The sequence below is a fragment of the Akebia trifoliata genome, chromosome 14 (genome assembly GCF_017979445.1).
Source record: "Akebia trifoliata isolate Shusen 1 chromosome 14, ASM1797944v1, whole genome shotgun sequence".
Taxonomy (NCBI): Eukaryota; Viridiplantae; Streptophyta; class Magnoliopsida; order Ranunculales; family Lardizabalaceae; genus Akebia; species Akebia trifoliata.
In genome coordinates, this window is record NC_141388.1 from 5,164,335 (window position 1) to 5,191,624 (window position 27,290).

The window sequence follows — 27,290 nt, forward strand, 5'->3', positions numbered from 1 at the left end:
GACATCAAGACACATGTGCAGATGGGAGGTGTGATACCCTTTGGAAAATTTATAAATAGTTATCCGATGAATGAAATCAAGTATGAAATTGTCATCTCTCAAGTCTAAATTTGAACTGATTTCATCTTCAAAATATTTTCAGGGAACCTCGCCGAAGAATTCAAAGGAGTTATAAGGTCATTTGATCATTGATCTTGAGGTATTGAAATTTTTACCCACACTACCAAAAACCATCTAGTGTCAAATATGCAAAAAAATAATTTTGATATGCTCAAATCATGTAGGGATGTCATAATAATTACTATTTGACAAATAAAATTAATAGGTGGCATGAACAAACACACATGCATTAACAAAAAATTAAATTTAATACCTGATTAAAAAAATTTAGTAAGTACTTTAAAAAATATTTTAAATTGATAATCTAATTTTATATCATATTTTATCATTTATCATATTATGAGCATTATTATGTAATTAAAAACATTGACTAAGACAATTTTGTAGATAATATAATAAAAGGATATTTATATAATTTTAGAACAATAAAAACTAATTAAGTTGATCATTGGATCATGGGATTGTGATTTATTAAGTTTGACAAAAATGACATTGATAATAGTAAGATTAAATTTAAAGTTGGGGGTATCATTGTTCTTTCAAATTTTGGTGTCAACAAATGCATATTTAACCTTCTTTCACTATAATAGGAAATATGCGAGCTTCAAATGTAAATATTCACAATTTATCATCTAATATCTTTTTACTCTGCAAAAATTTCTACTGATTTGATCAAAATTTGATCATGGATAATCGAAAGTAGTCAATTGTAAAGAAGAGAGAAAGGTTTAAAATGTCGTATTCAATGAAAGAATCGATATTGTCTCGATAAATACATTCAATATTTTGTAGTCAATGTTCATATCGATTTCGATTGATATTAATCATGGTTTTAAATTTCAGTTGAACATCCCTTCATGGATGAAATCGAGATGATTCGTACGAGTTATCTCGATTATCCTCGAGAGACACGACATTTTATCTTTCAAAAAATCTAGAAAAAATTCTATAAAATTAAAAATAAAATAAAATAAAATTAAGAAGAAGAATAACAACAAGGCTCAATCATTACTAAAGAAGTGTAATGATTTTCTAACACCTCCCTCTGACACAGACACCCCCCTCAAGATACATATAATCATAAATCTTTTTCTTCTTATCCCGAGGCAAATGATTTACGGTTTTGTGATGTGGACGTGTATCAGAGGGGGACATCATATTATCACGACTCTCTTTGAAATTAGATTTGTATTGCATAGAAAAGGAAATATCGAAAAATATCGGTTATCTCGTTACAAAGAATTAAAACCATTCATGGAAATATCGAAAAATATTGGTCTAACAAGATTTAAAACCATGATATTGATATATTTCTGCCAATATTTTGAACTTTGACCAAATGAATCATACCACTAATAGTAGTCATATTTGAGGTCAAAGAAATATCAGTAGACTTGGACAAAGGGCAAAGGCAAACTGCAGAAGAAGGAAACCCATTGTCGTTACACGCTTGGAAAAATAAAATCGATTTGTAAAAGGGGAAATTATTTAAAGGTCCCTCATGGAGGGATTTTTTTTATTATAACTAGTCCCTAAGTTTTAAGGCTTTTCTTAATAATTCATTTGTAAAACTTTTATTTATAATCAGTCCCTGAACCTCCATTTTACACATCTCTTACGATTGAAATGTCAAAACTTCCCCATCCATTTGAATTCATCATTTTCATATAAAAAACTGGATTTTCAATATCTTTATCGAGTTTCGGAGATTCCATTCCGATGGAAAAGATTTAAGAAATAAGAAGTCATTTTCAAGAATTTTGAAGATATATGTAAAAAATTAGAAATTTTCTTTTTAAATTTTTTTTATTTCATTTTTTTATGAAAATCAATCAAGGATGATTCTTTTGGTTTGAAATCATCTACACAAGTCGTTATGTCAAGTTTTTAGTCGATCTTTCTATGTATTTTAGTTGAAAAAATGAAAATAGTTGGTATAGAACTCACCACTTTTTTATTTTCGGATTCAACATTGTTATTGTCGAGTTCACAACAATAAATAAAATTGGTAAGATCAACAATAAATAAAAAGGGGTGAGCTCGACAATATATAAAAGAAAATCGGCTTCGTTCTTCATTTTTTATCAAATCATCGAATAAATTAAAAAATACATTTAAATATTCAAAATTAGAAATATATCATTTTCATTAGTCATTCATGATAATAATAAAAAATCATTGAAAATTATTAGAATTGTCTTTGAAAAATCTAAGTATGTGAAATAGAGTAATTTGGAGATTTCAAAAATATTATAACCTGAGATGAGGTTGAGGCACCATTAAGAAATAAAACGTTTACTACATGAACTATCAAGCAATCGTCCAAAACTTAGGGATTAATCAGAAAAAAATTCTCTCATCAGGGTCTTTTAAGTAATTTTTTCTTTATAAAACACTCGAGTGTGAGACATATAGCTTTCAAACGTGAGGCACGTTTGCATGTGAGCCGAGTTTATACGTTTTGTCTTGGTGGACTACATCCGAATCCGTCCGTGTCACACCATAATAATAGGTACTTGGATAAGACTTACTGGCAAAACAAAACAAAAAGAATTAAGGAAAAAAAAAAGTACTTTTGTGGGGGTTAAAGTAAAGGAAAAATTATTTAAAAGATCTTATTAGAGGGATTTTTTCTAAATAGTCCCTAAGTTTTTGGTGATTTTTTAATAGTTGATTTAGTAAATTTTTATTTTTTTAACAGTCCATGAACGTCATCTCTCACATTTTTCATGAGTGAATGTCCTAATCGTTCAAACTTATCATTTTCATCCATAAAGAATTGAATTTTTGGCATCTCAATTGAGTTTTAGAGACTTCATTCCTTTAGAAAGGATTTAAGAAGGAAGAAGAAGTCATTTTTAAAGATTTTTTTACTTAATTTTTAAATGAAAATCAATAAATAATTATTATTTTTGTTTAAAATCATCTAAACAAGTCGTTATCTCAAGTTTTTAGTTAATTTTTCCATTATTTTAGTCGACAAAAACTTGAAAATAAAAAATGGGTGGATTTTATGACTTCACCACTCTTTATTTATTGTTGACAATAAATAAGAGCCGTTGATAGGGGTGGAGCCAAGATTTTCTTTTAGTGGGGGCAAATTATGGTTAGCTGTATAGTTGAAGAACTTGAAAATGAATGATTTTAAGAAGAAATTCAAAGGTTTTTGGTTAGAAGTTGAAAAAAATGATATTTAGATCATTTTCAATTAATTTGTGAGAAGGCCCGGACAAAAGTCAATGTCATCAACACAAAATTGAAAGGCAGAGTGGGAACAAATGGGACATGTAATTAGTTGAGAATATAGGGGTGTCTCGAAGTTTTGGTGGGAGCAATTGCCCCTACCAGCTTCTTACTAGCTCCGCCCCTGAGTGTTGAGTTCACCAATAACGAGGGACCATTAAGAAATAAATTTTTTACTAAATGTCCTATCAAGCTATCGCTCAAAACTTAGGGTTTATTTAAAATTAAATTGCCTCTTTAAGTAACTTTCCCTAAAATCAAAGTCTTATCCAAATTTGACGAAGATGATTATTATTAGCATTAATATTTAATTATTAGATTAAAATATATTTTTATGAATAATGTTGGTGACTTACTACGACACTGTGTTGGACACAGATGATGTGGAGGTGTTCTTAGAATCATCAATATTTTTTCTCGAGATATGAGTCAAAAACATCTATGGTTCTAAGGATACATTCACATCAGTTCAATGTCCCGAGCAATCACTATAGCATTTTTATATTTTCTCTCTCATCGTAGAACGTGTTGAATGAATGTATTAAAGTAAGAGAAATGTTTTGCTCATAGACTTCTTCCTCATGTATCTCAAAGGCCCTCGACAATGTGTGACACATAGTGTCTAATGAGGGTAGGTTTATAAATTGGTGATTCTCAATACACGTGTGCTAATGTGACTGGTCGATCCTAAATCTTATGAGATCTATGCAAAAAAAAAAAATTGTGAGCAAATTAATTTTGTAAAGTATCTAAAGTTGTTTTGTTTTTTTTGTAAATTCAAGTCTAATAAAATTTCTTAGGTGATCTGTTTCAATCTGGTCCAAATCCGACCCTTTGATAACTCTACTCTGTCTAACAAAGTAATCCAAATCATAAGGTTCTACAATGTTGGCTTTCCGATTTAGTTGACCAAAAATAACACTTTAATAGGGAATTTATGCCAAACAAAATTTTAAATTTCCTATTTGGCCCACCCTTCTCTCCTCTCGAAATACTCCCAACCCAAAGTCAAAGTATGAAACTAAAACAAGTTGGTCACATTTTGATTTTCAAATCTTATCTTACTTGACCATAAAAGAGTCATACATTCAAGCAAGAGAGTACAACTTAAGGAAAATTGCAAGAAAGAAACAAAATAGAGGGGAAAAAAAAAACATGTGTTAAATACACACGTTTGTGTCAAAAGAAGAAAGAAGAAAGAGAAAGAAGTTAAATTAGAAGAAAATAGTTGTATAATCATGTTATTTACTTGTCTAAGTCAATTGAGTTGCACATTTCTAATGGGTGATGTAGACATATACCTCCACATTTTGATGAAAATTTGGGACCAATGTTTTCAAACTTACCATACATCATTTAGACCATATTAATTTTCTAGACTAATAGAAATGAGTTAAAATGTATCTGTCTTCAACTTCTAACGAAAAATCCTTCATTTTTATTATCAAAATCAACCATTTTAATCTTATAATAAATAATTAAAAAATAAATTATCCTTATCTTTAACCTTAAGATTTATCTTTTTTAACCTCAATGTGTGCAAACGTCGAGGAGTAATCTATCTGAACCCAAAAGTGGGACATGTTTCTTTTTTTTTTTTTTTTTGCTTTTTTTTGGGTAAGCTTTTCTCGATAGGAGTGTTAATGTTGAAAGATGGTCTCCATTAGTAGTTCCATTATTCACAAATACCCCTCCAATTATGAGAGAGAGAGAGAGAGTTATTGTTCAACCATGAAGACATGCATGGCTTGTTTCACATTTTTCGGGCTATGTTTATAAAATGTTGACATGCCCCCATGGTTTCAAAATTCCCATGGTTTCAAAATTCGATCTGACGCCTTATCTTATTTCGTTCATGGATGAAAGCAAGTTGTCATGGACAAGATTTATTGACTTGACCAAGATTTTCAAAATTTTATCTTAGAAATCTCGCTCATCTCGCAAGCTTTTGCACTTATGAGATTCCTCATCTAACTGTCTTGTTCATGGATGATACCCAGATGATTTGGGAGATTCATCTTAGTCTCGGACGAGATTTAAAACCATGTATGCCCTTTACCAAGGTCTTATCAATGAAAAATAATTTTAAAATTCTTTATTTTCTTCTCAATCTTAATTTTTCTCTCTAGAATCAATCATCTTCAACCTCTTGAATATTGTAGATGCACGAAATGGCACTACACTTTCCTTCTCTTTAAGCTCGGGGGGACCTGCAAAACAGCCCACTCCGACGATCAAGTTAGCCAAATTGATCAGTGTAATGTGCTTTTGAGAAGGAGAATTCGAACCTTTTTTACTCGTAGTTTTCTCCCTTATATAGGCGTTCAACCTGATCGTTTTCCGTGTCATCCCTTGAGGTGACCTGGGGTAGTTAACCTACTCTCTGACATGTCAGCTGCAGGAGTTGTTGCAACTGCCTTATCGCTTCTGAGAAAGCCAGGTTTGGTCTGACATGACGTGGGTGGTTAGAACTGGCATTGCAGGCTTATCTGTCAGACCTGTCATACCGACCTACGAGCTGATGTCACAGCTCCGAGCTTCGAATACATGCATTCGTCGGGATTAACAGACCGAGCCACGACCTCAAATCATTAATCTTGGCCCCTGATCGAGCCACGTGTCCATGCTCAAGAATTTCCCCCCACAAATATGATAATGATGATGAAGATGGCAAACATGGAGGTGTTGAGATCATTTTCCATTGGTCTATAAATTTTAGCTGAGGTCAAGGAACATGTCAACAATGTGAAAAACATAAGAAGGTATCTCAAATATTCTCCTTTATGTGAATACTTCATCTGGTCAAGAAGCATTTCACTTCATTACGCCCATTAATGAAGTTGCTTTCATTTGAAAGGACGTGGTTTTCAAAGAATCATTTAATTATTGTTGAATTATTGATATTTTGTAACCCATTAAACTAATTTAAAATTATATTAAATTTAAAAAATATGAATTTTATATTATAAATTGAATAATGACAAAATATTATTTTTGTATAAAAATATTTAAATTGCTAAAATTTAGGCAATTAGGGGTTCAACTTGGTTTGTTTCGGATTGGAATAATTTTTGGTTTGGTTGTAGGTTAGAAAAATACATAATTAATTAATTCGATTCAATTCTCGATTACGAGTTGATATAAAATCGAAAACTGACCACTTTTAAAATAAATAATTATATATTAAATTTATTTATATATCATATGTTCTGAAATCGTAAGTGTTAAATACAACAACTTAAAACTTAATAACTTAGTATATAAAATATTTCTTTTTGACTATTAATTTATCTTTCAATTAAAATATATGTTGTTTGGAAGCAAGTGTTTAATATTGGTCACCGAAGAACAATAGTTGGGTTTGGATTGGTTAGATTTTTAGGTTAAATCGGTAAGATTTTGGTTTTTGTTTAGAGGGACTGACTTTAAGTAGGTTCGATTTCGATTTGACCATGTTAGAGTATTATTGATGATGCACTATAATAAGGTGTAATATGATACATTTTAGACCAAATAGGCAACGAAGTCACAGTTCGTCAGAAGACACCAAGATTTTAGAGATTGATCAAAAGATCAATGGCTCTGATATCATATGAAATAATTAGATTTGATTATTCTTCAATAATCGATTTCAAGAACCCATAAGAACACAAAATCTAAGGGAAACCTAATCTCATCAGATCCATTCATATATTAATCCTATAGATTTTTAATATAATTACACAGATAATGATTTTGTGTATCAGATTACACCTTATTACATTGCATCATCGATAATAATCTAATAGGTCTCAAATTGAACTAAACCAAATCAAGTTGCACCCATACATTCAATATTATTAGTTGGTTAAAACTTAGCTTTTTGTCGTTCCAATAACCAAATCAAAGTTTGACTCATCCCTTTGGTGGACCTATACAACATAAAATAGAACGGTGGTTGAGTTAAATTATTTTTATTTAAAAAAAAAATTTAATCATAGGTTTGGAAGCCACCAATGATTAGACATCACTAATTAAGCTATTTTTTAGGGTGTGCTGTTGGGAGGTGGGCCAAACAATCAAAATCACTGCAACCCCAAAAGTGAGAAATAGACGATCTTCAATCACAATGAAAAAATGATTTAATTATGGGTGGCGTTCAGAGGTCCTAAAGAGAACTAAACATTGTGCCAAATATTTTTCAAAACATGGGTTAGAAATGTTGGAATTGGCTGATTTTTTGTGAGGATGATCTCTATGATGAGGAGATCATCCTTACCAAAAATCAGCTCGTTAAGAAACATCTAACCTTATCAAAAGTGATTTACAAAAATTGGAAGATTCACGATTCTTCAACTTGTAAATTAGGGTTACAAGCTTCGGAATGAGCTGATTTTTGGTGAGGATGATCTTTTCATTATAAAGATCATCCTCACAAAAAATCAGCCCATTCCAAAACTTCTAACCCATATTTTGAAAAATGTTTGGCTCTCTTTATGGCCTCCGAGCGCTCCCCTTTAATTATATATATATATGGACAATATTTGCTATACAAAATTTTATCCTGTACGCCAAAAAAGTTTTATAATAGGCTGATTTTTGTGAGAATGGTTTCTATGGTGAGAGATCATTCTCACAAAAAATCAGCTCATTATAAAACTTCTAACCCCATGAAAAAGTGGTTAATGACTAACAGTAAAAATTGACGGTTCATGAATCTTCAACTTGTAAATTAGGACTACAAATTTTAAAATGGGCTGATTTTTTGTGAGGGTGATCCCCTCGTCATAGAGATTATCCTTACAAAAAATCAACATATTCTAGAACTATTAGCTCATATAAGATAAAAGGCTTTGTCTATACTCTCTTTCTCTAAAATTTTGGATTGAGCTGATTTTTTGTGAAGATGATCTCAATGGTGAGGAAATCATCCTCACCAAAAGTAAACTCAATCTAAAACTTTTAAGTCCATTAAAAGTGATTTACAAATTTTTGATAAAAAAAATCGACGATTCACAATTCTAAAATAATTTTGATGGGTTAAAAGTTTTAGATTGTACTAATTTTTAGTGAGTATGATCTCCTCGTCATAGAGATCTTCCTAAAAAAAAGGAACTTAGTCAAAAATTCCTAACCCACGTAGGAAAAAAAATTTGTCATCGTTTTGTTAGCCAAATGCCACCCATACATATATATGGGGGGAGCGTTCGACTGACAGGGGGACAGTGTTGGGAGACAAAGTTTGTCCTATATGACTTAAAAGTTTATGATTGAACTGATTTTTTGTGACAATGATCTCTATAATTAGGAGATTATCCTCACAAAAAACCAATCCAATCTAAAACTTCTAACCCTTTCAAAAATCGTTTATAAAGTTGAAAAATTATGGGCCATCAATTTTTATCGTTAATTTGTAAATTAGTTTTAATGGGATTAGAAATTTCAGATTGATTGGGTTGAAGTTTTGTGAGCATGATCTCCTAACTATAGAAATCATCCTCACAAAAAATCAAACTAATCCAAAGATTGTTTGTCGAACGCTACCTTATATATATAGATTTTAATTGGCAAGTCTATTTTTTTAATGAGTTTAGTGGATCGGTGCTACCCAGATATGAATCCAAATCTGTCGTATCATCACCTAAGACTTTACCAACTAAGTTGACTTCATGTATATATTTCTTCCCAATCTATTGATATTTCTTTTCAAAAATCAATCATTTTCACTTTCATGGGGAAGATGATGTCCCGATGATGACGTCAATTTTATTTATGACGATGACGACAAAGGCATTGATGTCAATTTTTATGGTTAATTTGTAAATTGTTTTTTATGGGATTAGAAATTTCAAATTGATTGGACTGATATTTTGTGGGCATGATCTCCTAATCATAGAAATCATCCTCACAAAAAATCAACTCAATCCAAAACTTTTAAATTATATAGGACAAATTTTATGTCTCAACATTGTCTTCTAAGATTGTTTGTTGAACGATATCTTATATATATATATATATAGATTTTAATTGGTAAGTCTGTTTATTTACCGAGTTCAGTGGATTCGGTGCTACCTAGATATGAATCCAGACCTGTCGGATCATCACCTAAAGATTTTACTAATTTCTTCCCAATCTATCGATATTTCTTTTCAAAAATCAGTCATTTTCACTTTCATGGGGAAGATGATGTTCCAATGATGACGTCTGTTTATTCATGACGATGATGACTAATGATGACAATGGCATTGAGGTCATTTTTTATTAGTTCAAGTAAGAGAAGAGAGTGAAGTCAAAGGTGCATGTTCTCACAGCGAGAACTTAAGGCTCAAAAATCACAAATAAAAGTTTCACATGTGGAAATTATCCTTTAACGTATCCAGGACGTTTCAAACCCTTCGACCAGCTCATTGAACTTGAACTGTTGGACTAATTATAAAACTGGTATGGGAGCATACATTATTGATGTGGCAAGGGCACAGAATCGTAGATTTTTTTTTTTAATATCATGAAAAATAGATCATGTATGTTTTAGCGCATCCGTTTATCACAATTTAAATATCAAATCTGTGATTAAAAGATAAAAAAATGAGTTTGACTAGTCTTATTAAATAATGATTTCATCTTTTTCAAGAATTCATGGGCCCACCTCGTGATGATTTTTAGGGTTGTTAGAAGATAAAATTCTATGAACAAAATAAAAATCAAAATAAATTAATTTTTTATCGTTGAGTTCTAATTTTAAATTTTGGAGTTGGGTTAAAGTTCGATAACGTTTATTTTCAAAACCTTGGATTGAATCCTAAAAAATCTGTTTTTCGAATATATATATATATATTTTAGATATGAGTTTTTTTATGAAATTTAAAGAATTGTGATGTTGGATTGTTAATGTTGTAATCCATTTTTAGCAAAACGATTTTTAGTAAAGAAATTATTTATCTTAAAAAGTGAAAATGATTCTTGGGTATTATAAAGATATCTTCATAAAAACAATTGATAAAGACGTCTCAAATGGCACCTACTAAACTTCTATACCAACCCATGTTTTTCTCTTCCGTTTCATAAAGACACGTGGCAAACAGTTGGTTAATATAGAGCTGGAATCCAATGGTCAGAAACCACTGACGAAAAAGTCTCGAAACTGATTGCTGGCCTCAGACAATGTGATATGTGGAATTTCTTTGAAAGGGTATTTTGGTCATCTTTACTCCGTTGACCTAAGGTCTTCTCTAATACTGACGAAACGATTAAATGCCATCATGTTCGGTCCTTTTTAGATTTTGAGAGCTGCTATTGGCACCCAAACTTTTACTTATTACACCCTAATATTTTAAATTATTTATCACATCCCAATTAAAATTAAAACATGCTATTCTGGCATTACAATGGTTTGACTCAAATTATTATCTCAACATTATAACACTCCTTGAGACGATTTCAATAGCTGTTAAAAATTAAAATTATGATTAAGCTAAAAAATAAAAATCTAACAAAAGAGAGAGAGAACTTAAAAGCTCTGTAAAGATTTCTACCTAACTTTAAGATTCTAAACCTTTTATCATTGGGTCTTGTTAAGGTGTGCATTAAAGTGCAATAAGTACTTTTTGAAAATTGGTATTCAAGGGTATTTTGGTAAAAAAAATATACTTTTTAAGGGCATTTTCGATACAAATTTCAATTTTTAAAACTTTTTATTGCATTCTAAGGGCACGCATTAACAAAATCCTCTATTATTTACTAGGATTTCATTGGGTTGTTAATGTGTCGATTCCTTTGGCACTTATAAGTGGAACCATTATATTTATTCGATTATGGTTTTTGTCAGTTCTAATTATCAAATAAGTGGAATCAAAATCAGGACAACCAAGAATCTTGAGTACTTGTCGATTTCAATTCTCAAAAATTAGAATGAGACCAAAATACCTCAAATGAAATGAATTTCAACTTCTAAGAAAACAAAAGAATCATCGTTGATTGATTTTCATCCAAAATCGAAGTATACAAATTGAAAAAATTCCTTAAAAATGACCTCTTCTTCCTTCTCAAATTCTTTCCATGGGAATGAAGTCTCTAAAAACTCGACTAGGATGCAATAAATCCTAAAAAAAATAACGAAAATGGTGAGTTTAATGATTAGGGCAGTTTCGACATTTTTAATCATAAGAGATGTGTGGAGTGGAGTTCAGGGATTGATTAGAAATAAAAGTTTTATTAAATGAACTATTAAAAAAAGTCTTAAAACTTAGGGATCAATTAGAAAGAAATCCCTATACTAAGGTTCTTTAATTAATTTTTCCAAATCATACCTCAAACCCCTAGGCTTCATGTCGTAATCAAAATTTAAAAATAAATTAATAAATCTTTGGCTTGATACATTAAGCTTTGAAAAAGAACACCACCGAATCCCAAAATTTAAAATTAAATGTTTTTTTTTTTTCAAAAAAGCTCTTCAAATTTTGTAGGCTGCATCCATGTTTTTAGATGTCACATGGAGTTATATCGAGAAACTTTCCTTCCAAACTTAGTAAAGAATCTGTTTTTCTAGAAAATTAATTTTATCTTTCTAGAGAAAATACTCGCATTAATCATCTTTTACGTTTTAATTTTCTTGTAAATTCTTCAAAGAAACCCTGTTATAGTACACGACGTTTTGTCCACTTAAAAGCGAATTTCAACTCTTTTTATCTCACATTTTTCACACTGTAGCCGTCACCCTCGTCAGCTTCACGAGCTTTCCCTCCCTATATATATATATATGCCTTCTTTGCTTTCTCACCCAATCACCCACTCGTCTCTCTCTTTTTCCCTCTATAGTTAAAAACTCCAAAAGTATCTTATAATTTGCTAATATGAACTCATTTGTTCCAACAAAGACTACTCTTTCCTCCCCTTCATCATCTTCTTCTCCTCCTCCACTTTCATCTTCTTCTTCTTATCAATCTTGTCTTCCCCCTACTCGTTCTCCTCCACATACTATTGTAGTTAGCCCTTGTGCCGCTTGTAAGATTCTTCGTCGAAGATGCACGGACAAATGTGTCCTCGCGCCGTACTTCCCCCCATCGGAGCCACTCAAGTTTACAATTGCTCACAGAGTGTTTGGTGCAAGCAACATCATCAAATGCTTACAGGTAAATTCATCACTTTGGGTCTTGTAATTTATGTATATTGGTTCTTCCCAAGGTTTCAAATCTCGTTTTGATGCAATGTTTCAGTTAAAAACATATATATATGATTCGGGTTCAATCAAGATATCCCAAAAAATGTTAAATGTATGCTGAGATGGTAGGATATTCATAAGGATTACCAAGAAAAGGGATACCCCAAGGAAACTTGTTTTTTTTTTATCCCCTCCCATCTCGATAATTCAAAGCATTCCCATGTCAATATGTCAATGTTTCATTTTCTAATCTCAGCCAAAATCAGAATTTGTCGACCAAAATTTTTCAAGACTGGCCTAAAATTTAAATAAAACCATAAGGGGCAATGTTAGCTGCCCAATTTTATGAATGATTATTATAGGTAGTCGACACGTTTTATATATATATATATAATGAATTCGTTTAAAGTATTATTTTGATATAAAAATTGGTCAAATTTCACCAATAATTATGACTTACACGATTCAATTTCGCAATTTCAGGAACTTCCAGAGTCACACAGGGCCGATGCAGTTAGTAGCATGGTTTTCGAGGCTAACGCTAGGGTTAGAGACCCAATTTATGGGTGCGCGGGGGTGATTTGCCAGCTACAAAAACAAGTGACCGATCTTCAAGCACAATTGGCCAACTCCCAAGCCGAACTTGTCACCATGCAATGCCAACATACGAACCTAATGGCCTTAATTTGCATGGAGATGTCACATTTTCAACAACCCTCATCGCAACAATGCATCGATAACTTTGACAACAATTCCCACAACTTTGAAACCGATGGATGCTTCTTAGATGACAACAATGCAGGATCACCTTGGGAACCATTGTGGACATGAGAACTACTTAATTGGGTAACATAACGATTTCGTGACATAATATTTCTGACCCAATTTTCTCATTTCTAAATTAATTGATACATTGGGTTATAGATATTGAAGAGAAATATATAGAATAAGATTATACACCTATATTGGTGGAAATTAGAGTAGAGTTTTTTTTTTTTTTTAATTATTCAAAAAAAGGGGCTAATTGGGCTCTTAAGATCTTTGAAAAAGAAAAGAAATGAGGTTGATGGGTCTTTCAATCTATGTAATTTTCATATTTAAGAAATTACTTTGTACTAAGTCCATTTAATGAATGATTTTTGAATCCAAATCAATGTTTTGGTCACCCAATAACATCTTCAGATTCAATAACTGAAATTTCTTGGATTCCTTGTCGACAACCCATTTGTTTAATTTCTCTCTCTTTTGTTTTCTTTGGTGGGGATGGACTCAGGATTATGATTACTGGTCCTGTAAACCCGGGGTTTTGTCTGGAAAACAGCTGACTGTTGGTCTAATTTGCAAACAAGTGGCACAATATTTGAGGCCCATCAACAGCCTGATTAATGATTGTATTTGTAGCTGTTGGATTGATGAATGCCGTGGTTTTTAGTGGCTGATGTGGCAAGGGCATAGAATCATAGATCTTTTTCTTCGAGATACATAGGAAAAAGATTTTCGATTCTGTGCCCTTATCTCATAACAACCGCATACCAAAAATCGCATGCATTCATCATTATTCTTTTATTCTTTTTTTTTACTATGGGCTTGGAATCAGTCAAAACCGTCGTGGAAGATTGATATATATAGAAAGTCCGGTTCAAAAATCGAAAATGTAGTCAAAGTGTTTTGTCTTATATGAACTAAAAGTTTTAGAATGCGTTGATTTTGTCTGATGATGATTTATATGGCGAGGATATCATCTTCACAAAAATCAATTCATTCTGAACCTTCTAATCCTAATATATAAGTTGAAGAATTGTGGACGGTTGATTTTTATCGTTAATTTGTAAATCACATTTGATGGGGTTAGAACATCTCCAAGAGACTAGTTAGGCATCGGACTCCCTTTATAATAAAGAGTGTAACACACTTTTTCACATCCAACAGACTCACTAGATGTCAGAATTAAAATAATAAGTTCAAAAATCAAGGAGATGACTCGTTACATGTAGTGAAGGCTTTTGGCTTATTATAAATAAAAATATAATATAAAAATGTTTTCCTTACTAACTTAGTAAGATTTCAAAAGTTAATAAGCGTCGTTGATCTCACGTAAATTATCACATTGACAATCGAACACAAGATCCTTCTAGATTTTATAGAAAAACTCATATTCATGGTTTTTATTAAGATTTGAGTCAATTTTCAACAAATAAAAATTTTATTGAATCGGTTGGAACACACAAGAAATTTTAAGGTGGTTAAAATAACATTTGTCAAATTTTAATAAAATATGCTTTTGTATTTCAGAAAGCATTGTTGGAGATGTTCTTACAAATTTTGAAAATGGGTTATGTTTTGTGAGGATGATCTCCTCACCATAAAAATCATCCTCACAAAAAAAAATTTCATTCCGAAACTTTTAACCCCATATAGGACAAAACTTTGACTCCTATTTTGTTGAATTCAAACTCAAGACCTCCACTCCAGAGATGTGGTGTTGTCGATCACAATAGTTCTTGAAGAATACAAGCGAGTAAAAAATAAAAATTAATGACTAAAACGTGTTTGTGTTCTTTCTCCAAAATCCATCGGCTTCAATCTCCCTAAAATCCTTCTAATGGGTCGCTGACGAAGAATTCATATTTTCTGGAAAATGGATTTTGAGCGGCAATGGTATAATACAGACCTTGACAATACAGATGTCACTTTGAGTCCTATCTTCTACTTTATAACATCATTCTACACGTGTCTCACTAGCAGATGATACTTTCTTACGGCGGTTGTCGGCGCAGACAGTGAAACGCGTTTGTTTTTTTTTTTTTTTTCTTTAATACTGCGTCGTGCATCTCACGTGGGTTGCTGTGCCGAACAATAGCAAGAGAACACATGTCGGCACCAAACAAAAGATTCATCTAGGAAAAACTTTGAAGCGAACCACCCGCTTCAAAATTTTGAAGAAACCCTCTCCATTAGATTACACGTAGCATTTTAGGAGGTATTTCAAATTTTACTAAAAATATAAGAGGGTGAAATAAATTCTAAACATGTCACGTGTCTTGTACGAGAAGTATTTGAATGTAATAGATGGTATTGAATTGAGAGGCAAGACAACATCCTCACGTCTCGCACAACATAACATGATGTTTTATTTCCCAATTTCCACACTTCAAACCGTTGAACGAGTACTATTGTTTGACTACGGAGCCCCAATTGTAGATTTGATGTTTCACACATCACTCCATCCACCGAAATTTGAATTTATTTGGTCACTAAAAGGACAAAATAAAATCATTCTGCACCAAATATAATATTATTTTAAGAAAAAAAATAGCTAGATCCAAAAGATGTTCGTTTACATTATGAGATAGTGTTCATAATTTCATTATTATAATAAATTAATTAATGATTTACAAAGAAGGAATGTTTAAAAGAAGATGTGGGAAGAAGGAATGTTCCATCCACAATTATTTTGATATATAATTTTGTAACAAAATATAAATAAGATATATTGTAAAATAATAAATGTTCTCTTATCTAAACGAACAACGGCACTTAGACCAAGAAACAAATCGAAAAAATAAACACAAATCACACATTGACCACAGATTTTACATGGTACCTCAAGATTGAAGTACACCCACAGATCACGTTGATTTCACTACGAAGAGAAAACTCGTAATGACAAATTACACCCACCCTCCATCACAAAATCGTATATCATTTGTTTCGGGATATAAAAGAAAAAGATTTATGATTATATGTATCTCAATGTAAAAGATCTACGATTCAATGATGGTTCGTGTGTTAGAGGGGACATTAAAAATATCATAAATCAAAAAAGAAATTTTTACCTCAAGAAAACATAAATAGGATTTAATACAATACTAGTGAAACTATGAAAATACCCTTAATTTTGCATGGTTCTACTGCCAAGACACATGGCTTAATTAACAATACCTTCACATTGACCAGTGCCATTAAACTCCACAAACCACAACATATAGTCATTTTTTTAATCTAAGATGGAGATTGGAAACTCTCTATTTGGATAAAAACGACATCAAATGATTTTAAACGATTTTGCAAGGTGCATGGTTTATCTTTTTTGTAAAACATGAAAATATCCAAATGTAATTTCAATCTTTTAGGGAGGTACTTAGTTTTAGTTGACTTAAGCTCGATGGGAGTTAGGATTGGCCTAAACCCACCCATAAACAATAGCCTTAACATAATCAGATTACAATCAACTTTTGATTAATTTCTTCTTTGATCATTTTCGCTTTCATAATATTTCTGAGTGAAAATTTAAACAAAAGAGCGTATGTCTTCAAATGATTAGAACTATAGAAAACTTATTAATAACTATTTAAATATTTTATTATAATTTTTATACTTAAATATAAAGATTAAAATGATATCACATTGGAAAGACTCCGTCGAGAGCTGTCTAATAATTATAAGATATAAATGCAATAGTAAACATCATCTATTGTTTATAATTTTGTACTCAACATCCATGTGAAACCGATCATATTTTTGGATGCCACATGGACATGTTTAGACTCCTAAGTGATCGAGTTGACTCAATCCCTTGGTCATTTATTCTAATTTCAAAATATGAATAAGGATGTCGGTAAAGAAATGATGCTTTACAACCCCCAAAATATAATTACCCATTATTATGCACCCTTATTACTCAAATCATCCCGTAACGCTTTAGGACCAACCTTTAAAAGACTTTTTGGTTCAGATTTTCTAAGAGGAGGAGAAATCCACTTGTGTGGTCCATCATATCGAACATAAAAAGGGCCTCAAGTACTCTACGATGGTTTTTGACCTCGCGCTTGGAGGATAAAAATATAGAGCACTAAGGGTAGGGTTGTTAATGGGTCAGATCGTTTCCGAGCTGATCCAAATAAAGCCTCAAAATCCTAATCCTAATCCAAACCCAACCCATCTAATGGTTAGATCCGAACAATAACAAAATCTCGAACCTATTTACTAGGTGGCCCCAAAATTTCATCTATAAATATACTTTTTCCTGGGACCTATGTTACTTGATTCATGGGTTCGCTCAATTCCAATTAGGGTTTGCGATTCATGGTTTGCGGGTCAAGAACTTATAGTCTTCAAAATACAACTGACCCATGATTCAGTTGGAGCAAAATTATTATCTAGTTGGGTAGGAAAGCCAAAGTTTAAGGCTTTAAATCAAGAAGAGGTATTATTTATGTCTAGGAGTCATCATCAAACATCAAACAGTTTGTAAGTTGGTATGAAGAGAGTGTGTCATTTGAAGATGTTTCCTTTGACACCTAACAGTACTTCGGACATAAGAAGTTTTTGATTTTTATTCACTTGGGTTATCATGTAAGAGAATCATGACTGGACCTTTTCTCTCTCTGTCCCCCTATAAAAGATCAATTTTGCCCCCACTTACTTAAAGGTTGTCCAAGATTGGCATGTGTCCCACCAAATATATAAATATTAACATTCTCGTTGTTCATACGTACATTTGATCAAATGGTCTAGAATAGATCACATGTTTGGTTTTCAAAGGGGAGGGGTAGATTATCATCCAATTCAGACCATGTATTGTCACTGAAGTCGGGATTTAAACAAAAAAGTATGACTTAATTATCCACTTTTTAAAGGTTTTTTCAAAATAAGAGTTAGAGGTTTTGGATTGAGCTGATTTTTTGCAAGGATGGTCACTATGATGAAAAGATCATCCTCACAAAAAATCAGCTCAATCAGAAACTTCTAAATCCATCAAAAGTGATTTACAAATTAGTGATAAAAATTGATAAAAAATCGACGGTCCACATTCTAAATCACTTTTAATGGGGTTAGAAGTTTCAGATTGAGCTGATTTTTTATTTGGATGATCTTCCCATCATAGAGATCATCCTCACAAAAAATCAGCTCAATCCAAAATTTCTAACCCATATTTTAAAATTTTATTAAAAACGAAAGTTTTTACATATGTTTTCTCATATGGGCCTTGAACCTGACCCATATATATATATATATATATATATGGGAAATGTTCAGCAACAAATATTTTGGCAAAACATTTCTCAAAACATGGGTTAGAGGTTTTGGAATGGGCTGATTTTTGGTGAGGATGATCTCCTCACCGTAGAGATCATCCTCACCAAAAATCAGCCCATTCCAAAACTTCTAACCCCATCAAAAATGGTTTATAAAAAATGGATGGTCCACGATTTTTCAACTTGTAAACATGAGCTAGAAGTTTTGGAATGGGCTGATTTTTGGTGATGATGATCTCCTCACCGTAGAGATCATCCTCACCAAAAATCAGCCCATTCCAAAACCTCTAACCCATGTTTTGAAAAATGTTTTGCCAAAATGTTTGTTGCCAAAAATGTAGCATACAATGGCTAACTTTTTGACAAAACATTTTTCAAAATATGAGTTAAAAGTTTTGGAATGAGCGGATTTTTGGTGAGGATGATCTCTACGGTGAGGCGATCATCCTCACCAAAAATCAGCCCATTCCAAAACTTCTAACCCATGTTTACAATTTGAAAAATCGTGAACCATCCCTTTTTTGTAAATTATTTTTGATGGGGCTAGAAGTTTTGGAATGGGCTGATTTTTGGTAATGATGATCTCCTCACCGTAGAGATCATCCTCACCAAAAATCAGCCCATTCCAAAACTTCTAACTCATGTTTTGAAAAATGTTTTGCCAAAAAATTAGCCATTGGACGGGACCCATATATATATGGGAAATGTTCAGCACCCTAAGTTTTACCACACACTTTAACAAACGTTTTTTGTCCTACATGGGTTAGAAGTTTTGGAATGAGCTGATTTTTGGTGAGGATGATCTCTATGATTAGAAGATCATCCTCCCCAAAAATCAGCCCATTCCGAAATGTTTAGCCCCATGTTTACACGTTGAAAAATTGTGGACCGTCCATTTTTTGTAAATCAATTTTGATGGGTTAGAAGTTTTGGAATGAGCTGATTTTTGGTGAGGATGATCTCCTCACCATAGAGATCATCCTCACAAAAAATCAGCTCATTCCGAAACTTCTAACCCATGTAAGACAAAATGCGTTTGTTAAAGTGTGTGGTAAAACTAAGGGTGGCGAACGGGACCCTATATATATATATATAGGGTCCCTTTCAGCAACAAACATTTTGACAAACATTTTGGCAAAACATTTTTCAAAACATGGGTTAGAGGTTTTGGAATGGGCTGATTTTTGGTGAGGATGATCTCTACGGTGAGGAGATCATCCTCACCAAAAATCAGCCCATTCCAAAACTTCTAGCCCCATGTTTACAAGTTGAAAGATCGTGAACCGTCCATTTTTTGTAAGTCATTTTTGATGGGTTAGAAGTTTTGGAATGGGCTGATTTTTGGTGATGGTGATCCCCTCACCGTAGAGATCATCCTCACAAAAAATCAGCCCATTCCAAAACCTCTAACCCATATTTTGAAAAATGTTTTGCCAAAATGTTTGTCAAAATGTTTGTTGCTGAACATTTCCCATATATATATATATAGGGAATGTTCAGCAACAAACATTTTGACAAACATTTTGGCAAAACATTTTTCAAAATATAGGTTAGAGGTTTTGGAATGGGCTGATTTTTGTTGAGGATGATCTCTACGGTGAGGAGATCATCATCACCAAAAATCAGCCCATTCCAAAACTTCTAACCCATCAAAAATGGTTTACAAAAAATGGACGGTTCACGATTCTTCAACTTGTAAACATGGGGCTAGAAGTTTTGGAATGGGCTGATTTTTGGTGAGGATGATCTCCTCACCGTAGAGATCATCCTCGCCAAAAATCAGCCCATTCCAAAACCTCTAACCCATGTTTTGAAAAATGTTTTGCCAAAATGTTTGTTGCTGAAAGGGACCCATATATATATATGGGAAATGTTCAGCAACAAACATTTTGACAAACATTTTGGCAAAACATTTTTCAAAATATGGGTTAGAGGTTTTGGAATGGGCTGATTTTTGGTGAGGATGATCTCTACGGTGAGGAGATCATCATCACCAAAAATCAGCCCATTCCAAAACCTCTTACCCATCAAAAATGGCTTACAAAAAATGGACGGTCCACGATTTCCCAACTTGTAAATATGGGGTTAGAAGTTTTGGAATGGGCTGATTTTTGATGAGGATGATCTCCTCACCATAGAGATCATGCTCATCAAAAATCAGCCCATTCCAAAACCTCTAACCCATGTTTTGAAAAATGTTTTGCCAAAATGTTTGTTGCTGAAAGGGACCCTATATATATATATGGGAAATGTTCAGCAACAAACATTTTGACAAACATTTTGGCAAAACATTTTTCAAAATATGGGTTAGAAGTTTTGGAATGGGCTGATTTTTGGTGAGGATGATCTCTACGGTGAGGAGATCATCATCACCAAAAATCAGCCCATTCCAAAACCTCTTACCCATCAAAAATGGCTTACAAAAAATGGACGGTCCACGATTTCCCAACTTGTAAACATGGGGTTAGAAGTTTTGGAATGGGCTGATTTTTGATGAGGATGATCTCCTCACCATAGAGATCATGCTCATCAAAAATCAGCTCATTCCAAAACCTCTAACCCATGTTTTGAAAAATGTTTTGCCAAAATGTTTTGCCAAAATGTTTGTTGCTGAAAGGGACCCTATATATATATATATATATATATATATATATATATACAGGGAAATGTTCAGCACCCTAACCTTTACCACACACTTTAACAAACGTTTTTTGTCCTATATGGGTTAGAAGTTTTGGAATGGGCTGATTTTTGGTGAGGATGATCTCTATGATTAGAAGATCATCCTCCCCAAAAATCAGCCCATTCCGAATGTTTAGCCCCATGTTTACAAGTTGAAAAATCGTGGACCGTCCATTTTTTATAAACCATTTTTGAGGGGGTTAGAAGTGTTGGAATGAGCTGATTTTTGGTGAGAATGATCTCCTTACCATAGAGATCATCCTCACCAAAAATCAGCCTATTCAAAAACTTCTAACCCATGTAGGACAAAACACGTTTGTTAAAGTGTGTGGTAAAGCTTAGGGTGCTGAACAGACCCATATATATATATATTTTATAAGAAAAGATTAATTAATAAAAAAGCAAGACCGGTTGAGATTAAAGCATAAATGATATCCATGAGTTCTTAGGATATATATAAGCAATTTAATCCATCGAAACTCAATATAGATGGAAGATATGGCATTCGAATGGAAGAATTAAACTACGTGTCACGTCATTGTTCATCATAAGATATCGAATCACTTGGTTTTTTTATTTTTTTGGATACTGCAAAGTATCCCCACACCCTTGGGGATAGGACCAATCACTACGGTCGCACGCCAATGGCAATTTTCCAAAGTATTACTCGTCTTTGTTATTGGAGCAATTACAGGAATATCGACACCTTACATCCTAAAAGTTCATGATAGAAACCATAGGGAGCACTCAACATTCTTAAGAGATAATATAGGAGTGAGAGGAGAGGGTCAGAGTAGTTAGCAATTTCTCTAATATTTGATATAGAATTGGGATATTCTGACTACCGCACATGGCGAACTCAATCAACTACCCTGACGAGATAAGTTTCGGAACTATAGATCTGCACTCCTCGAGATACACGACTGCACTTCCCCATAAAAAAGTGTATCTTGAGGGAATTGTGTATCCCAAGGAGTACAAATCTACAGTTTCTGAACTTGTCACATCAAGTAGTTGATTGTGTATGTCACATGGGGCAGTCAGATTATTACGGTTCTTTGATATGTGTACTATACTAAGGTGTATAGCGATACATTGGGAAAAAAAATTCCCCTCATGAAGATTAGATGATGTATTACATTTTATTAGGATTAGATTAGATCATTTAGAATTTATTTCTCATTAATGTTATTTCCATTATTTTTTATATAAGCTCTGTTAGAGTTATGTCATGTGCAATCAATCATTTTCTTAAAACGATCTACAAAATATCTACATGGGTGACACGATTTGAAAAGATTCTTTTTTTTTGGTCTTGATCGAAAACTTTGAAATGTTCAACCATTAAATATTCAAATTTAAATAGGTAATTGTACTTCTTCTTCTTCTTCTTGACGTAGCCGTATCTCAATTATTGAAAATATACGACATGAAAAGTGTGCCTTAAGGATGACTATTCACGGGTTTATATATCACTAGAAGGTGGTATGTGTAAATACTCATATATTCGATGGGTTAATTTATAATTTTAAAATTAAGTACAAGATATTTAAAGATTTCTTTATAAATGATATTTTTATAATTTTAAAACTAACAAATGTGATTTTAAATCCTGCAAATGCAATTTTGTTAATTTTTTTATCAAAATGACTTTGATTATATTAAATTTAAATGTAAAGATGGGGGTATTTGTAAAATTTAAATTTTGGTGTCGAACCACTTCTACTCAGCCTTCTCTCATTACAATATTAAAGATATTATGTTGCAGTATCGGTTGTGCAATTTATGGTATTATTTGTGTTTGAAACGTAAATTTCTTGAACTTCTAATTTTCAAAAATAGTGATTTGTTCATCTAATTCATGTTATGCACATGTAAATACAAATATAAATTAAAAAATTAAAAAAAAAATCATAAATAGGCCACAACCCACCACATGTAAACTATAGCAATAATCTTGAAAGAGAGTCAAAACAATGACCAAATAAATTTAGGGGCACATCAAAACGTTCCTAACGAAGTTATTTAATAGTATGCAATTAATGTCTGCTTAACATGAATACGTATCCATGGTGCACATATGAGAGAGAGAGAGATAAATGGGTCAAAGTGGGACCCATTCAACACCACGAGGAGTGAGAGTGAGAGATTCTCTTAAAATGTTGTTGGGGTCAATGTGGGATCCATTCAACCCTAAGAGGAAAGAGAGATTCATGTAAAAAAAAATTAAAATTTTAAATTTTAAAAAAACAGGATTTTAAGAGAAATGGAGTGGATAACATTTGATCTAATCTATTGTTATTGTTATGAGAATTTTTTTATCTTTGATTTTTTAGGTGATTTAGATATGCCCTCAACATTTTGGTGAATATTTGAGATACTCTACATTTTTAAACTGAAGACATGCCCCTTGAAAATGGTTTTTTCTTATAGATTAATATAAAAAAATAACTTAAATGCTCATTTGTCAAAAAGCCTTTGATTTTGATTTTTTTTTTTTTTCAACATCTGTCATTTAGGAAAATTATTTTAATCTATTCAACCTAATCTTCGATCTATCATTTTCAACCTCGACTTACACTTGATAAAAAATTCTTGATTTTTCAATCCAAAATTTTATCATTTTCTTTTTCTCCAAAAATCCTATATTTTCTATTGAGAATTGAAGTACATAAATATTAAAATTGAAGATAAGGGAAAAAAAATTATACCCAAGAAATGAAAGAATATTAGTCCATCTTAAGAAAAAAAATCAAGGGTTACCAAGGAGTACCCCCACCTTAGGTGAGACTAGTTTACCTGGGGCTCACACATCATACCACCCTGTCACATGTTACAGTAGGTAAGTGGCCACTTTACCTGGAGGGGCATACAGAGACTCGAAGACATGATCTTGGGAGCAAACCCAATCATGCCTTACCATCTTAGCTAACCCTCGGTGGGTAAATCAAGGGCATTAAAGTCATTTATCATAAGTCTATAATCAATTTTAAAAACACGGGAGTAAGGGTCTTTCAAACATTCGTCAAAACGTAGTGAGATATGTCTAGATCACCATTCTTTTCCGAAAGACTAATGATAAATCGACACGGCAAAACATACGCGATCTAACACGACTGATATCGCAAGGGCACAGATCCATTGATCTTTTCCCTTATGTATCTCGAAGAAAAAGATCTATGGTTCTGTGCCCTTTCCATGTTAGCTGCGTACAGACCATGTATGTTTTGCCGTGTCGATGTATCACGGCACTTTTCGAAAAATGAAAGCAAACTCGATTTGCATTTGGCCAATTCTAGAATTCGCTTCTTGTAATCCAATTCTAGAATTGAATGCTAAGTATGATGCAGATTATAACAATTATATCCCATAATCAGAATAAAACAAATTAGTTAAAATCAGAAACAAGACAGGAACCATTTCTTGTATATTCCTTATCACAACTACATATAAAAGATCAACAAAAGAAGATTTTGATTCTAGATTCTAATATCAATTTCTAGAAATATTATGGTCCAATAAGATTTTAGATTCTAGAAATCAATGTCTAAATTATGATTCTCCAACCATTTAACTTGATTCTCAAATGAAATATCAAGGGGTGGAAAAAAGCCCAGGATCTTGAGAGGGCCCATCCTTTATTTTTTGGGCCCATGCCCGATTCAGCATTGCTTGGCAGGAGTCCCTTTGGTTTGGACTTGGGCTTGTTCCAGCAAGACCCGACTGATCAGGCCCGCATGCTGCCTCCACCAACCCAATTTTGAAAGAAAAGAAATTGACTTACAATGGTCGTTTTTTGTTTCATTTTTTAAATTTTTTTTAAGTGGGCCCGGCTCGAAGTTCATCCAGCCCATTTTACACCTTTATACCCATCATGTGTGATCCAACATCCATGTAACAATACATAAGATTTGCAAGAACTTTTTTATTTATTTTTATATTAAACTATAGTTTAGTTTAGTATAATTTCATGATCATCAAACTCTCTATGATATTTAGTTTGTATTCTACCGGCCTCGTTTTCAATCCATAGTCTTTAATCTCTTGAGTAAAATACTTGATTTTACTTTCGAAGATCGCCATCTTCAATTTACAAAATGGTATATTTTGTTCTTAATTTTTTAGGGTTTTAAACCCCTAGTTGAAAACCTATGATTTTCTTATATTATAACTTTATTAGTTACTTATTTGTATAATAAATAAATAGAAAGAAATATGCATGCAAATTATTTTTGGCCTAACCCAACTATTAACAAATGTCTTGAATTTTCTTCGATGATGATGATGATGATGTTTAGATAGTTGGCCATATAGATAATAATGCTTGATCTACAACATAAACTCTTCGTATTTTTTTTAATGGAAAATTACTTAACAAACCTTAACAGAGAAAATTCCTTCTAAATAACCCTTAATTTTTCAAAGCAATCTTAACTAGTAAACTTTTTTTATTTCTTAATGCCCACTCACCCCGGCCCCCTCTCAATCGTTGAGGTCATCGATTCAAATTATTGAGATCGATAATCCTAATCATTTAGATAAACCTTTGCATCCAAAATGATTGATCTCGACAACTTGAATCTCAATTTCCAGGAGTTGAATTCACTTATCTGAATTATGGGTATTAAGATGTCGTCCAAAAACTCGTCCCTTCCGCAAGGTGGCTTTTGAGGGGCAAAGGCCAAAGCATAGTAACAAAGTTCAAATTCGGTGTTATTCGGCGGGGTCTCAAATCGGTTAATTTGCATAATTTCTGGAATTTGTCCTAAAAAATCAGGAAAATGTCATAAAACATAGTAATCATGTCAAAAAAAAAAAAAAAAAAATCTCTCATCTTCAACCCCCTAAAAAACCTATCTTGTCATTGAGATTTGGATGGGGCAGAAAATAAAATTTGATTAAGAGAAAATGTTACTATATTTTGTGATCGATTCGCGGAGTTATTCGGAGAATTTTGTGATTAAAAAATAGAATTGTATTCCATATGGCATTATGTTTCAATAGTGGCAAGGGTAATTAAAAGTTTCAAAGATACCCCTTTAGTTTTAAGTGAATATTTAAGATGCACCTATATTTTCAAACTCATGACATACCATTGACCTCGATATTTCTTAAGAGATTAAGAGAAAATAACTTAAACACCCTTGTCTTCAACTTCTACATCAAACAAACAAACAAACAAACAAAAAAAAAATCCTTTGATTTCTCTCCCAAAACATGCCATAAACTTTAGGGTAAAATATTTTTTTGGGACTGACTAGTTGCACATCACTTAGAATCGGTTGCACTCCAATCTAAAAAAATTGCTTATTTTTATCTTTAAAAATTAAAAAAAAAAAAAAAACAGATTCCATCCCTACTTGTTACATTCTACAAAAAAAAAAATTTACACAAATACTAAAGATAAATAATTCATCATTAGCAGGATTCTTGTTTTTATTCTACTTGTAAATCATGAAGCTTTGAAAATTGACTTTATAATTTATGAAGCTTTGATGTTGTGGTAGCTCTATGATTTTTCAAGAATAAGAAAAATAGTGAAATTTTTAGTTTTTAGAGTGCAATCTTAACAATGCAACTGGTACCGACAACTAGTCGGTCCCTATTTTTTAACATCATCTTCAATCTCGATTCTATCATTTCTAGAGTGTCAAATATAAAGAACAATATATGGTTTTTATAGAAATTATCAAGGACATTCATGGCATTGTAAGAAAATCAAGAGTTCTCTACTAGAGATTAAATAGATTAAAAATAATTTATCATGAAGATTGAAGAGTTTGAAATTAATAATTTTTTTTTTTTTTTTTGAAAAAAAAAAAATCAATGGTTTTGGGGGTATTAAGAGTGGCAATGGAACAAGATTGGGCCAAGTTTAGGTTAATCTGACCTTAGATTATTACTCTTCACCGACTCGGGTGTAAATGTTTTAAGGCATCCCCACCCCTAATAGTATTTCTAAAACCCAACCCCACCCTATCCCATCCCACCATGCCCAGTAATACAATTTTTTTTTTCTTTATCTATCGACCAATTTGGAAAATTTCAAAAATTTTAATCAAAGCGAATCT

At 32.3% G+C, this 27,290-nt stretch overlaps 1 protein-coding gene across 1 annotated transcript; it reads left to right on the plus strand.

The window, feature by feature from the left end:
* Positions 1-12,135: 12,135 nt before the first annotated feature.
* LOC147385739 (LOB domain-containing protein 1-like) lies at positions 12,136-13,689 on the plus strand. The gene is made up of 2 exons (XM_086424492.1): positions 12,136-12,470; positions 12,983-13,689. Exons 1-2 carry the CDS (start codon positions 12,192-12,194, stop codon positions 13,328-13,330), a joined length of 627 nt encoding a protein of 208 aa, XP_086280618.1. The 5' UTR covers positions 12,136-12,191; the 3' UTR covers positions 13,331-13,689.
* Positions 13,690-27,290: the final 13,601 nt, after the last annotated feature.